This window comes from Geotrypetes seraphini, chromosome 4 (genome assembly GCF_902459505.1).
Source record: "Geotrypetes seraphini chromosome 4, aGeoSer1.1, whole genome shotgun sequence".
Taxonomy (NCBI): domain Eukaryota; kingdom Metazoa; phylum Chordata; class Amphibia; order Gymnophiona; family Dermophiidae; genus Geotrypetes; species Geotrypetes seraphini.
In genome coordinates, this window is record NC_047087.1 from 295,078,285 (window position 1) to 295,094,177 (window position 15,893).

Genomic DNA, 15,893 nt, shown 5'->3' on the forward strand with positions numbered 1-15,893 from the left:
AGTAACAACTATTGAAATAGTAAAGACATTACCAAAGTCCTAGCATGATGAGGGAGGGAAAGGTGCAATTCACATTATACATAAGAAAAATTAACAGAATAAAATGAAAATAAATAAATCAAACCTCAGAGTCCCAATACAGAATAGAAGTCTATCGGATATGTATTTTGTCTAGGTAGCTGATAGCTGAACTCTAAGTTAATGTTAAAATAAACAATAAAACAGACACTTTAAATACTAAACTATACTCTAAAAGAGACTTTAAGTGCTAAACTATTGTCTAAAGTTAGGGTTACCCGACGTCTGTTAAAACCCGGACAGACCTTCTTATTAGAGGACTGTCCAGGTTCCCCGATGGACTTTCTAAAACCCGGCAGATTGTCTGGGTTTTGGAAAGCTCCAAGCTCTGGCCGCATCTGGAGGGCTTTCAACAAGCAAGCGTGGATGATGTTACATGCATCCGAGTATGCTGGAGGCCCTCCAGACTTGGCCTGGAGGTCGGGAAAAAAGAGACAAGGCTTTATGGGGGCGGGACTGGAAGCGGAACAGGGCGGGGTTGGGGAGCAGGGCCTTGCGTCCAGTTTTGCCCTTCATTAACTATGGTAACCCTATCTAAAAAGTGCCTTTGCTAAATAAGCAGAATAGCTTTAAAAACCACTAGAATCACCTATTTAACCACAGTCTACTTTTTTCCAAGTTTGAATGCAGTTTCCCAGCAAGTATGAAGTTTTCTTCCCCTCTATAAGTCTTCTTTCAACATCTCTTCAGGATTGAGAGCAACTGGGCTCTGGTTCACTTGTATATATGTACTTCTAAACAAAGTCTACTAACAGTTCTTTAATACTACAATTAATTGGCCAGAAGCTTACCATGCCAATTTATGGAGGTCAAATCTGTTCTCAAAAAAGGCAAGCAATTGAAAATCGTTTCTTACCCTGAATCTTTTTAGGAAGAAAATGTTTCGGAATATTGTACATACCTCTCACATAGCTTCTTTACTCACTGTTTGTGGCAAGTACATGTAAAACATTTCAGGGAAGGCAGAAGATCTGTCAGTTTCTTCCTCAACAGCAGCATGTTGACCTTAAGTCACTAGTAAGCAAGGAATAGATGTGGGAGAAATGCATGATCACTTCAGCTACAGTGTTTTCAAGACAGCACCAAAAGCTTCTCCCATAGGTATTGGTGTTTTCATTGCTGCCAGTTTCAGACTTCCGATATAATGTACAGGAAAAGCTGAGCGGTATGCCCAGAAAGGGTCCTATTCAAGACCACTGTGCTTCACTTCGGATACTCTCCAAGCCACTTATGGCCTGCAGTTCACATCATTCAGAATGCACTTGAGCAGGGTGTCATGGAGACACTTCTGTTTTCTGAAAAGGTATTACCCTCCTCTTTTCCCATCAACAACAACAGGAATCTCACTTTTCCCCAGATAACAGAGGGCTAAAAACCGCAGCCAACTTCCCAGCCAAAGCCTGAAATGGGCTTTTGATTGGATCCAGGCACACGCAGCCTGAATCCTAATAACCCATTCCAGAGAACCTTTCTGAAGGTTAAAGTTTTACACAAAATGGCCCACTTGGGTTCTCAGCGTAATACAGAATGTATACATATTATAAAGACAATTCTATAAAGTTAATATTTAAGGCTTTAAATGACATATTCCCAGTTTGTTTGACATCAACCTTGAATATATATAGACCAGTACATAGATTGAGTTCTGCAAATAAGGAATTAATGGATATATCTTCCTTTAGACAAGTCATATTAGATGGATAAAGGGGAAACAATGTTTATGATTGCAGGACCAGTATTTTGGAACTCTTTACCCCGTACTGTCAGAGAAATAGGTCTATTTTTGAGCTTTAGAAAACAGGTAAAAGCCTTTTGGTTTTACACAGGCTTATACCAGTACTTTGATAAAGTCAAAGAGCTAGAATTTTTAATTATATCAGTGCTGTGTTATGATTTTGATGATGTGTAGTTTGTTTGTGTGTTTTTACTGTATTATGTATGTAAATTGTAAACCGCCCAAAATGGTAGGTGGTGCAGGGTAGAAATTTTTTAAATAACTACAAAGTAGTGCTTCCGTCTAGGTGCCCCAATGCAGCACGCTTAGTTCCAATTCTAACACACTATCTTGATGCCAAGATTCCAGTATAAAATACTAGCATGAGGACAGCTTTGGCGTGCATATGTGTAAGTGTACCCTCACACCACGTCAATGGCTGATATAAGTTAGAGCACCTAGAAGAACATAAGAATAGCCCAGTAACCCGTCATCACGGAGGCCAATCCAAGTCACAAGTGCCTAGAAAAACCCAAAAAGAAGCAGCATTCCATGTTACTGATCCATGGCAAGAAATGGCTTCCCCCATGTCTGTCTCAACAGCAGACTGTGGACTTTTCCTCCGGGAACTTGTCCAAACCTTTTTTAGAACTAGCAACATTAACCGCTCCTATCACATTCTCTGGCAATGTGTTCTAGATCCTTAACTATTATTCTCTGAGTGAAAAAATATTTCCTCCTATTGGTTTTAAAGTATTACTCTGCAACTTCATCGAGTGTCCCCTAGTCTTTATAAATTTTGATACAGTAAAAAATCGATCCACTTGTACCCATTCTATACCACTCAGGATTTTGTAGACTTCGATCATATCTCCCCTCAGCCTTCTCTTTTCCAAGCTGAAGAGCCCTAATCTTTTTATGCTTTCCTCATGAGAGGAGTTCCATCCCCTTTATCATCTCGGCCACTCTTCTTTTAACCTTTTCTAGTGGTGCTTTATCTTTTTTGAGATAAGGAGACCAGAACTTAATGCAATACTCAAAGTGAGGTTGCACTGTTGAGCTATACAGAGGAGTACCAAGGGGTGCACATAATTTATAGTTATGGGCCAAATTCTATAAGGCATTTACCTGAATTACCCAAACCACCTTAATACTCATAGAGTCAATTATGAGTTGTAACAAGCTCATAATTGGAAAAAAAAATGAAATTAGCCGATAGACGCCTACCCAATTCTATGAAATGTAGGCGACTATCACATAACGCCTAACACCTAAGTGGGTGTGTTTGTGGGCAGAGTCAGCCATAGGCACAAATCTCTAAATAACGTAGGCGCCTGCAATATAGGCCAGTGAAACCCTGGCTTACATTACTGGCGCCTAAGTTTTTTTGATAACCACATAATATACAATTAGAAGAAGAGAAAAGCTAATACATATACTCACACACCATTAATAATTTATTCAATCTACCTCACTTTTTACCGCAAATATCATAAATATAATGAATATACCACCCCTATCATTTGTCACAAACACCTTTTTCAAAAGACAACCCAGGCAAATGCCCTTGTTGCCCTGAAAATCTGGATGATCAGTTCCACATGGTCCAATGTTGTTTTTTTAAAAAATGTCTTTGCAAAACTTGTGCTTCATGGACTAAACTCCTGAATTCTTGATAAGATTATGTACACTCTTGATAACAACTGGCAAATGTTCTTCAGCCATCCCAACACAATCTTGCGTTTTGCCACACGGGCGTCCTCAGGAGCTGAAGCCGCTTCAGGTTTTTACTATTTTTATCTCTACAAAATAAACATCATTCTACTATCATACTGAACTTAATTTATACATCAAATGCCCTCACATACTTTTCAAAATTATATCAATATTACGCATATCTGTAATCTTATTTGTTAATCATACAGCAACTGCAGCATAGACTTAAAAACCACGTCTCCCTTCCAGAAGGAATAAACCAAACTGAGAGGCAGGACAACCTACCCTGCTTTTATACTCCTTAATCCCTCCCCCCAATTCCTTGTTAATCCAATCAATAATCTCACAGCAAGTGCCACTCTACCTCTTTATTCAATCCCATTGGTTCAGTAGTTCCCCATTAATAAATAAACCTCTGTTCTTTCTGTAGTAAAACCTCCGATATATTACCCCCCCCCTGGGAAGATGAACCTGAAGTAACACTACAAATCTCAAATCCTCTACTCTATGTTCTGCTGCCTGCCAGTGGGTAACCAGTGGAGTCTCCTGTTTCACCAACCTTATAATGTTGAGCAATATGTAATTTGATTTTTCTTTTTGTATGGCCAATATACCATTGCCCAAATGGGTATTTAATCCCGTAGACTACTTGAGACGTATTGCAATCCGCATAAGATTTTAACCAAAAATCTCTCCCAGTAGAAGGGACAATTACCCGGTCACAAACCAGCACTTAATCACAATAAATACATCCATTGCATTTAAATTGACCAACTATAGCGTCCCTAACAGCAGCACTACGTCTGTAGGTGGAAAAAGCCTCCGCTAAATTGCATCCACAAGTGAACGCAAATCAAGGCAAATCACGTAAACCTGGATGTAAACCAAGAATGGCCCAATTGTCACGGATAACCTTACGAATCAACTGAGCCTGAGGGGAATGAGGCAGTACACACATCACCCTATGTTACATTACATTAGGGATTTCTATTCTGCCATTACCTTGCGGTTCAAGGCGGCTTACAAAAGATTTATAAACAGGGTTACAATGGGATAACAATAGAATTGCTACAGTGGTAGAGAGTAGATCTTTTGACATTTCTTTGGTAGTTAAGAACAGGGAGGCTTAACAGAAGATTTATAAACTACAATTGTCCTTGCTTTGATAGTAAAGGGTAGATCCTTTGTCTATTATTAGTGTTGTTGAGAGAGCGTGAGGTTAGGGCTGTTTCAGGAATTTCTTGAAAAGTATGGTTTTTAGTTTTTTTCTGAATGTCCTGTAGTCTGGGGTGGACACCAGAAGGTTGGAGATCTGGCCGTCCAGTCTTGCTGCTTGAGTGGCCAGGAGGCCGTCGTGTAGTTTTGATCATTTTACTTCTTTGGTCGGGGGGGGAATGAATGGGGAGTGTGTTTTTCTATGTCTGGTTGTGGATGCTGGGATGAGGCGGTTGTTCAGGTAGGACGGGCTGTCTCCGTTAAGAGTTTTAAATAACATGCAGTAGAATTTGAATTGTATTCTTTCTTGGATTGGTAGCCAATGTGAGTTGATGTAGGCTTCTGTGATATGGTCATGTTTTCTCAATGAGTAGATGAGTCTTAAAGCTGTGTTTTGGATTGTTTGTAGTTGTTTGGTCATAAAGGTTGGGCATGGGAGGTAGAGGATGTTGCAATAGTGTAGTAGTCCTAGGATTAGGGATTGTACTATAAGCTGGAATTGTGTTCTTTCAAAGAATTTCCGAATTTGTCTGAGGTTTCTCATGATAGCGAAGGATTTCTGTATTGTGTTGTTTATTTGCGGTTGCATGGTACAGCATCTGTCTATAGTTATTTCTAGTAGTTTTATGGTGGTGTGGATGGGGTAGTTGATTGAGTTGAGTTCTAGGTTGGCTATGGTTTGGATTTTGTCATTTTCGAAGAGAATGAATTTGGTTTTATCTGGATTGAGTTTAAGTTTGTGATCTTTCATCCAGGTCGTAATGGAGTCTAGTGTTCGTTGTAGTGTTTTGGTCAGGGAGGACGTTGATTGGTCATATGGTAATAGAATGGTAATGTCATCCGCGTAACTGTAGGTGGTTATGCCCACATTGTCCAGATGTGTTCCGAGAGAGGCGGTGTATAGGTTGAAGAGGGTAGGGGATAGTGGGGATCCCTGTGGTACTCCGCAGGGGTTTGACCATGGTTTTGATTTTTCTTTATTAGATTTTACACTGTAGGTTCTGGATTTTAGGAAACCTTCGAACCAAGAGTATACTTTGTCTGAGATACCTATTGTATCTAATATTTGCAGAAGAATATTGTGGTATACTAGATCGAATGCTGCAGTTAGGTCCAGTTGTATGAGAAGTATTTTTTTTTCCTGTGCTTAGTTGTTGTCTGATTGTATCCATGAGGGAGCCAAGTAGTGTCTCTGTGCTGTAGTTTGTTCTGAAGCCGGATTGCATAGGGTGGAGTAGGTTATGGTCATCCAGATAGTTGGTGAGGAGTTTGGCTACTAGGCCTTCTGTGAGTTTGACATATAGTGGTATTGAGGCAATAGGTCTGAAGTTGGATGGTTGATCTGGTGGACCTTTTGGGTCTTTTTGGATTGGGGTGATGATGATTTCGCTGAGGACCGAGGGGAAAATGCCGTCTTTGAGCGTGGATTGAATCCATTGTAGAAGTAGAGTACGGAATTTTACACTGGTGGTAGTAAGAGATATGAGGGGCAGTGGTTGAGGTCACAAGAGGCGTGGTTGTATTTTTTGTAGAGATAGTTGAGTTCGGACCATTGTATATTGGGGAAATGTGACCAAGTTCTGTCTGCTGCAGTTGAATCTTTGTCTGTGGGGTGAGTTGTGATTATGTTTAGGAGGGATGGGGTAGCATTGAGGGAGGCTCTGGCGTTTGTGATTTTGTTCTTGAAGTGTTCTGCCAGGAGGGTAGCTGAGGGAGGAGGGGTATTATTAGTGGTTGTGTAGGGTTTGGTATCTGTGAGGTCTTTTAAGATTTGAAATAATTTTTTGGAGTCTTGGGTTTCTGTGCCTATAAGATTTGTGTAATGAGTTTTTCTCTTGTCCTTTAGTAGAAGTTTGTATTGTTTGTTGATTTGTTTCCAAGCGATTTTAGTTTGATCTAGGTTTGTTTTTCTCCATTTTCTTTCTAGTCTTCTACACTGTCTTTTGAGTTGGAGCAGTTCATTGTCGAACCATTGGTCTGATCTCCTGCTGGTTCTGGTTTTGGTTTGTAGTGGGGCTAGTTCATCAAGGATGTTGGTTGATAGATTTTTCCAATGAGAGATGAAGTCTGTTGGGTCGCAGTCTTGGATTGTTTCATCTACTTTTGACCAGAAAGTGGTTGGCTCGATATGTTTGCGTGAGGTGTATGTTATTTTTTTGGATTGAGGTATAGTCTTGGTCTTGGTCCAGTTGAGTTTGAAGTTGTATGTGTAGTGGCCTGACCAGAGGGAGGGGGACCAGGTTCCGTTGGGAGTTAGGATTGCTGGGGTGGATGTTTGGTGGGTCATGAATGCTGCAATGTCCAGTTGATGGCCTTTTTCATGTGTGCTTTGTGGGTTTAGGATTTGGAAGGATAGGGCATTGAGAAAAGATAGACAGTTTTTTGCTGGTGTGGAGGCTGGGTCTTCTAGGTGAAGATTTAAGTCTCCAAGGATGAGGTTATATTCTGCTGTTAGAGAGTTTTGGTAGATGAAGTTTTCGAATTCCGGTCTCACTGTTGTCCAGTTACCTGGTGTTATATAACAGAGCATGCAGTTTAGTGAGTTTTTTAGTGTGGTGCTTGTAAGGTGACAGGCGAGGAAGTCCATTTGCGGGGTGGAAGTTTTTTCTAGTATGTTTAGGGTTAGGGAGTCCTTTATTATTATTGCTAGTCCTCCTCCTCTTTTTTTCTCCCTGCAGGTCACTGTTATTTTGTTCTTTGTTTCGGTTAGACCGCAGTAGAAGCCATTCTCTCTGGGTATACTTAGCCCATTTCACAGCTTTACTAACCACTCTCCTGTGATACCCCCAATTCAAAAACCTCCCACTTATTTGATAAGCCTGACGATCAAGCTCTCGGGAATCCGAGCACATCTTTTTGAGCCTCAAAAATTGTCCTACTGGGACGCTATTCTTTAAATTCTGAGGGTGGTAGCTTGCATAATGTAATATCATATTGCAATCCGTGGGTTTTCTAAATATTGTGGTGGTAAACTGACCATCAATGATCTTGAGGTTCAAAAATTCAATTACATAATCGGACACCATGGCCTGGAAGGACATATTAGCATCACAATCCTCCAAATATTGTAAAAATTCTTGTAATCTTGCAGAGGTTCCCGACCATACCAAAAGGATGTCATCTATAAATCTCCTCCAGATCACGATGTCCTGATGGTAAACTGAATTCCAAATATACAATTGTTAAAATTTTGCCATTTACAGATACGCAATGGATGGGGCAACTATCGCCCCCATTCGCGTTCCCGCTAAGCTGCGCTGGGGTGCGCTGGCGCTCAAAATATTACCTCGCAGCGCACAAGTTTCTCGTCACAGCGCACACAGTGTAGAGCACAGTTCTTCAACCGCCGGTCCGCAAACAAAATCTTGCCGGTCCGCGAAGGATTCGGTCCCCGCCGCAACGAAAGGCCGGCGTCAACTGACTTGCAACTTCCTGTTGCAGTCGCTGTGCCGGGACTCCTGCCTTCGCCGGGACTCCTGCCTTCCACCGCGTTTGCCTCCTGCCTTGTCTCCGCACCTCCAGACCAGCAGCGGCAGCTGTGTATGCTTTTAACTTCGGCACAGAGCTGCCCCTAATCAATAGTTTAGCGCGGTTTCATAAGGCAGCCTCGGGGCCTTTGCTAGGCCGGCCCACATCGCATCATCGAAGCGGGCCGGCTATCAAAGGCCCCGAGGCTGCCTCATGAAACCGCGCTAAACTATTGATTAGGGGCAGCTCTGTGCCGAAGTTAAAAGCATACAGAGCTGCCGCTGCTGGTCTGAACTCTTGGGCCGCTGAAGGAGGGCAAAAAGCAGCTGTCCTGGAGGTTTCCCTTCCTCTCGCCTTTACAGGTTCCTTTTTTCCACCTTTTTTTTTTTCCTTCAAACGGCAACGGGCCCCAGCATCGACATCAATCAAGTAAGTTCCACTGTCAATCAAGCGGTTCTGCTCGGCCAAAGCTTCCCCTGTGACATGAGCCACCCTCAGGGGAAAGAAAGTGACCCACAAAGGTGAGGGGAAGGGGGGCAGATGATGGAAGTTGGGGGGGGGGGAGAGAGAGAGAGAGAGAGAGAGAAGGGGCAGATGATGGAATGGAGGAGATGAGAGAGAGAGAGAAGGGGACAGATGATGGAAGTGAGAAGAAGGGAGAGAGAGCAGAAGGCAGATGGATGTCAGTTGAGAAGGGAGAGCAGATGCTGAATGGAAGTGGGGAAAGAACACATACTGGATGGAAGGAGGAGATAAATAAAGGGGGAAGAAAATAGTAAGATAATGGAGGGGTGAGGGAAAGGGGTGACAAGCTGTGTGTAGACACAGTGAAAAGAGGGAAATGGGACTAAATAGTAAGAAAGAATTTAATTTAGATGGAGGCAGAAAATAGAGAAGGAAGACCAGAGAAGAAAAGGGAAGAGAGAGCAGAGAATGATCAGATCTGAGTGGAGGAAATGAGAAGAGAGATATGCTAAAAACCACAGGGGGGAGGGAAGGATAGAGATGCCAGACCATGAGGGGAACAGAAGGAAGATGATGGATGCTAGACCAAATTGGGGGGTGGGGGGGGGGCAGGAGGAGAGATGGCAGGGAAAGACAGACAGTGAATGGAAGGGGCAGATGCTGGACTGAAGAGACAGAGAAGGTTATCATGCTGCTGTACCGGGCCATGGTACGCCCTCACCTGGAGTACTGCGTCCAGCACTGGTACTTTAAGAAGGACACGGTACTACTCGAAAGGATCCAGAGAAGAGCAACTAAAATGGTTAAGGGGCTGGAGGAGTTGCCGTACAGCGAAAGATTAGAGAAACTGGGCCTCTTCTCCCTTGAGCAGAGGAGATTGAGAGGGGACATGATAGAAACATTCAAGGTACTGAAGGGAATAGACTTAGTAGCTAAGGCAGGGAGAACGAGAGGGCACTCTCTAAAGTTGAAAGGGGATAGATTCCATACAAACGTAAGGAAGTTCTGTGGTAGAAAGCAACATATTTATTTGGCTCATAACTTGCTGGCGCCCGATATTTTTAGCTCACAGTGAAAAAAGTTTGCTCACAACACCCGCCCGCTTAGAGGGAACACTGATTGCCACCCCTTTTGTTTGTAAATAATATTCTCCATTGAATTCAAAATATACTCTCTGACATATCCGCAGCGAGAGGCACGTCCTGTAGGAAGTCAGCCAGCGCGGATGACTCTCCTCCTCGCCGGCTCCTCTCCCCACACCTCCCGTATCCCTCCACCGAAACGGGTTATGGCCAGATGGGCCTCCACGCATTTCTAGGTGCCTTCCAGCCGGGGCATTGGATTTAGTGTGCCGCCGGCCGGAAAGTTTGCAAGACACTGATATAAGCATTGCTTTATAGAATTGCCCCATATGCCTATTAGGAGCCCAGGGACAGATTACTCAACAGTTTCAGCATAAGGGTGTACTTTTAAAAGAACCCTTCTCGGGAACAAAAGCAATTGAACATGCTCCACCCACTTGCAACGCTCCTCCCTCTGCTCATCGCCCACCTCTACTAATTGTAACCCCCACACTGGCATCCTGTTTGTCTGACTTGATTAGATTGCGAGCTCATTCAAGCAGGGACTGTCTCCTTCGTGACCTTAAACAGCGCTGCACACATCTGGTAGCGCTCTACAAATAATAGTAGCAGTAGGCAAAAGGGATTTTTGTCCTTCAGGAAATATCTTGTAAAAGAAACATTCATAAGGTTTCTCTTTGTACTTTAATCCCTTTCCTCGGATCATAGTCTGTCGCGCGCCGACAATCCAGCACTGACAATCTGGCGCAAGAAAGAAGCACGCAGCAGGAAAACTTAATTTTAAAGAGCTCCGAAGCAGGGTGTGAGTGGGGACCCCCCCCCACCCACTTTACTGCATAGTGTTTGCGCTGCTGTTGGGGGGGGATTTGGGGGGTTGGAACACTCCATTATAGAGAAAATGCACCCCCCACACTCCCCTAAACGGCAGAGCGAACATGATGCAGTAAAGTGTGTGGGGGGGGTTCCCCCCGCGTCAGAGCTCTTTAAAACGAAGTATTCCTGTGGCGCGCTTCTTTCTTGCGCCAAATTGTCAGCGCTGGCTTGTCGGCGCGCTGGTGTCTGGCGCGCTGGTGTCTGGCGCGCGATTATCCCGTCACCCTTTTCTCTGAAAAAGAGGCTGGTTATGCTCTCTGTCACAGTTTAAAACATTAACCTATAATGACTATCAAAAGCCAAAACAGGTTCCATAATAATTAAAAACAAAACACTAAGAATTTTACTAAGCTATGGGAACCTGTAAGAAATTATTGTAACTATTAGTTTCCTGTGTACTCTCTCATGACTTACCTAAACAAAAATAACTGAGAACTTTGCGCACACCCGCCTATTCCAACTAGAATACACTTTCAAACACATGACGCAATGTACGCTATCCTGTCTGCAACGTATAATAAATATTGCCTGCATCTTGTACATACTCGTCTGCAGTTTGTGTTTTGTTCTTTGCTTTCTACATCATATAAATCATTAACTAATTTAAATAGACTTCTACTGTTAATTGTCATGTTGCCAATTTTTTGGACATGAAAATTTTTATGTTTTTCCTTTGTCAAATTTTTATAGTTTTTCAATTTTTGCCTCCAGGCATCTCTATGTTCTTGGGTTCCTGTAGTAAGAGTGGCAGAAGTAAGGAAAAGAGAGCTAGAGTGAGATTGAGAAGAATCAAGTTGATTTTCTGAAGATCCCATCTGCTGTGTTAGTTGTGCACCCAAGGGACAGATCAGTGAGCTTGTTTGGATTTGATTTGCACCCTCTCCATCAAGCCCACCCATTCATTCCAGAAGTTGGACTCAGTCCCAATCATTTGCGCGGCAGCTGATTCTGAGCCGATGTGACTCAGCTGGCGATCATTCCAGCGAATAATGTCTCTGCTTCAGCTTGTGAGTTTTGGCCCAGCTCCAGGAGCTAGGACAGTGATGGTTCAGCCTTGGATAATTTACTGCTACATGAGTGCTGTCAAAGATGACATGGCCGAGCAGGGAATGGTTTAGCTCATAAGAAATCTTCCTTGAGAGGTGGGCATCGGTGAGCTCAAATCTTAAGACCATCAACTGAAGTTTTTAGGTTGGTTTTTGGATTTGAGTGTATAGAGCTATTGCTTTAGGATGATGTGTATTTGTCAACTGTATGATTCATGTTTCTTATTATGAATGTTATTACATGGAAATCGCTGAGACTCCAGATGGTATATAAATTTTTAAAATAAATAAATAACCCTCTCTTTTATGAAAGCATAGCATGGGTTTTACCGCCAGCAGCGGCGGTAACTGCTCTGACGCTCATAGAATTCCTATGAGCGTCAGATCAGTTGCCGTTGCTGCCGGTGCTAAACCCGCGCTATGTGTTCGTAAAAGAAGGGGTAAATTTTTTTTGTAAGGTGCAAAGTTCAACACTTGCTAGTTCACTTAAACTAGTGATTTTCAAATATGCCGCCCTTTTCAGCATAAATTATCTTTGGAGAGAGTATATTCAAATCTATCTTCATCTTCATCATGATTATCCTAAAAACTTGATTGGCTAGTGCTCCCTTCACTGACTTAACATCTGTAACAGTTTGGATTTCAATTGGATCTACATGCAGCTAAGTCAGAAAGCAGAACGACAACTTGACCTGGAAACAGCTTATCCAAGTTGAAGCCCGGCTTGGGATGGAGTTGCTCTTATTGACTTCCCTTCCCCCAACCCTAGTTTGCTGCGACAATTTGATCACTGTTGCTTATGCCAGTGCCACTCTCAGTATGGCTACTGTGACCTCCTGTGGCAATTTCACGAGCTTGCCGTGAGAAGTCTCAGCAGCCTTTTCAAACAGTGGGGGTTTTTTCCTGCCCCTAAAGATGCCACTAATTGACAGGGCTTGTTAAGGTAGGCTCGAGGAAGGTCTACTTATGCTCTTGGGAGTTTCATGTTTATTAAAATTTGATGCAAACGCTTATAACATAGCTTCAAAGCGAGTTACAAATGTAAAAATAAAAAATAGGGTAACAAAAACATTTAGAGTTAGATTCATTTTATTTTAATGTATCTTTAATCTATCTTCATTGTAAACCGCTTTGAACCTCACGGTATAGCAGTATATAAGAAATCAAATCAAATCAATTCACTAAAGCCCCCTTACCTGTCCGATCCGGTTTTGATCCTTGGCCAAGTCTTGCTGGGCGACCAATCCACTAAAGGCTCCCCATGCAAATTAGCTAATCAGACACACGCCCACAAGCAATCCCATGGATCGCTGAAGACCGATCGCGACACATGCGCAAACCATCATTGTTGGCTGTACATTCGATTCGCGCATGGTCAAAAGCGAGGTCAAAACAAAGGGGGAGAGGTGGCGAAGTAATCCAGGCAGGACATGATTGAGAGCTGAACTGGGCCCGATTTTGTCTCCCCTTCTTCACCGGGACTCGCTGCAGCCTCTTTTAAAAAGCCAGTTCATGCGCACCAGGAGGGGAGGGGGTGGGGAACTGTCCAGCTTACCTGTGAGAGAAGGGCAATTATGGAGCAGAACACGAAACTCGCCCCGATTCTCCTGCTCGCTGCAGCTGTCCCTGCACTGCAAGCCTGTGGTTTTAACCCACGGGTTAAAGCAGGGCTGCACTGTGGCGTGTTCTGGAACAGAACATACCATAGTGTAGCTCCGCTTTAAACCCATAGGTAAAAACCACGGGCTTGCACTGCAGGGAATGGCGGCAGAGCTGGAGAGTTGGGGCGGCAAGAGTTACTCCAGTGGCATCTGCTTACTGCTTCTGAGGGGCAGGAGAGTCGGCAGGGATGTGAGCGACTGGTCCCCAGCAGTCGCTTCTTTTTTGATCAGCAAGCCCAGTTGGTGTTCCTTTTTTTTTTTTTTTTTAGTGAATCGCTGCCTGGCTACATTTGCATGCGCGGATCGAATTAGGCGCGGATCAGATCGGGAATAAGGTTACTGAATCGGGTCGGGGTTGCAAAGTGGTCGGGACACGATCGGTGTCCTTAGTGAATCTAGCCCTTAGTTCTCCATACATTGATACAAAATAGACAGACTTACAGACAACAGTAGGAAAGAGGGTGGAATTACAAAGTTTTTAGAGAAAGGCAACATTGAAGGCTCACACAATAGGAAGGGGGTGCCGCATCTTCCACGAGAACTGACTGCAGCCATTCATGGAGCAGTGCGGGTCAAGGCAGGAAGCAAAAAACTAGTGCCTGCCTTTTGCGCCTCTGACTCTGCCGCTCGTGAGAAAGCTGAAGGGAAGGGCAGGAGGCTGAAAGCTCCTGCCCTACAGCGCTGGACCGCCGGAGGACTTAAGGTAGGGGGTATTCGCTCCATAAGATGCACCCTTATTTCCACCCACTTTTTTTTGGGGGGGGGGGGAAGTGCATCTTATAGAGCAAAAAATACAGTAAGTTTTTTTCAATTGCTGTAATCAGTGGCATAGTAAAGCCCCGGGGGGGGGGGGCAGAGTGCCCCAGATGCCATCTTTACAGGGGGTGCCAGCACTGGCGCCTCTCCTCTGCCCCCACCCCCACGTACCTCTTTAAATGTTCACTGTCGCGAGCAGCATCTTCCACTTGCTGCTGGTGCTGGCCTTGGCTCCCTTCTGACATCACTTCCTGTTTGAGGGACCAGGATGTGAAATCAGAAAGGAGCCAAGGCCGGCACGAGCAGCAAGTGGGAGATGCTGCTCAAGTCGGCAAACATTTCAAGAGGTATGCTGGCGCATAGTGTGGTGATTCCAGGTGCTACTTCCCTGGGCACCAACTTCTCTCGCTACGCCACTGTCTATAATTTATAGCAACATAGGAACATATCCCTTCCCCGAGGATTGAGTATTAAAGTGCATCATAGTATTTTGACCAGCTCTCCTTTGTTGCCAAGTCCTTCCAATTTTGTCTTTAAGTGGCTACAGTCTGAAACGATAGCAGCCCTACTTAAAATGAAGTACATCTATTTAGCAATGAAGGAATTTGTGGGTACACATTCTTATATTTGCTGAACAGTTAACATACCTGTATCTTTTCATCTTGCTTTGGTTTTTAAAATATGTGTTTTCTACTGTGTCTTTTAGTTGTAATACATTTCAAAAAAATAGAAAATTATTGCTTTAAAGCCCGTGTTTGTAAGTACCTGGGGGTGGGGGGTGGCTCTTTGAGTTAGCTGTTATCATTTGGATTTGTGAAAGAGCTATCAGGGTGGGGAGGGGCGGGTGAGTAGGGGGTGGTACTACTTGTTTTAGTTCTTTGTAGACAGCAATTACTCCTATTTGATCTGTATTGCTGAGTGTGTTTTGGCTGTCCTTGACTTTTTGAAAATAAAAAATTGTATGAACATAAAGCCCAAGGGTTTCAAATCTAGTTACCAGGGAATCTTTTTGTTTTAAACGCAGAATAACTTCATGCATCTGCCTCTTTTCTTATTCTTGTGGTTTCTTATCCTTTTCCTTTCAGTTCCTTTGTCCCTGTCTCGCACCTTTGTTGTCAGCAGAACAGAGTCCTTAGCAGGTTCTCCAGGTAAATCAACTTTCTTCTTTTCATGATTTCTTCTTAATTATCCCATTTTCTGGCTTCAGGGGTGATCGGAATCTCAGGGTCTGATGCATAAAGCTCCGACAACACAGTAAAAATATACCAAGGTGGCAGCGATTTATTGTTTTTTGGGCAATGCTCAGCACGAATAGCATGCAGATTTGTATGCATGCTATTCGTGTGGCACAGCCTGGTAAAAGGGAGAGGGATTATGCCTGACACTTGCTCAGAAGAGTTATTGCTAGGCACAGCTCCTCCCATCGCCTCAATAAAAAAAAATAAAAAATAGGGTTTTTCTCCTGCTGCTGCTGCTAGTTCAGTTGATCAGCTGTTCAAGGATTCCCCTGCCATGAACACCTCTGCCAAGCCCCCTACCCCCCCCACCAGGCCAGAACCCCCAACACCCGCCAATACCCCCGACATCCCCTACCTTTTCTTCTTCAAAGAACAGCAGAAGGGATGCTTATTTCCTCCTGCCTGAAGGCCTACCTTTTAAAAATGGCTGGCCATCCCCTCGGATACACTGGGAGGGACCTTAGGTGCTTGGTCCAATCAGGGCATTAGGCCTCTCCAAGTACGTCCCAGGATGCACTGGGCCCCAGGGGCAGGGCCATTATTTTCAAGATGCAGGCCTCAGGCAGGAGGAAGTGGGCCTA

At 43.8% G+C, this 15,893-nt stretch overlaps 1 protein-coding gene across 1 annotated transcript in view; it reads left to right on the plus strand.

Annotated features, from left to right (window-relative positions):
- The window catches only part of CNNM2 (cyclin and CBS domain divalent metal cation transport mediator 2), a 409,496-nt gene that overhangs the window by 355,738 nt on the left and 37,865 nt on the right, over positions 1 to 15,893 (plus strand). The window contains exon 6 of the mRNA XM_033941737.1: positions 15,160 to 15,222. Coding sequence (XP_033797628.1) covers positions 15,160 to 15,222 — 63 coding nt within the window. The remainder of the gene's footprint in view (positions 1 to 15,159; positions 15,223 to 15,893) is intronic.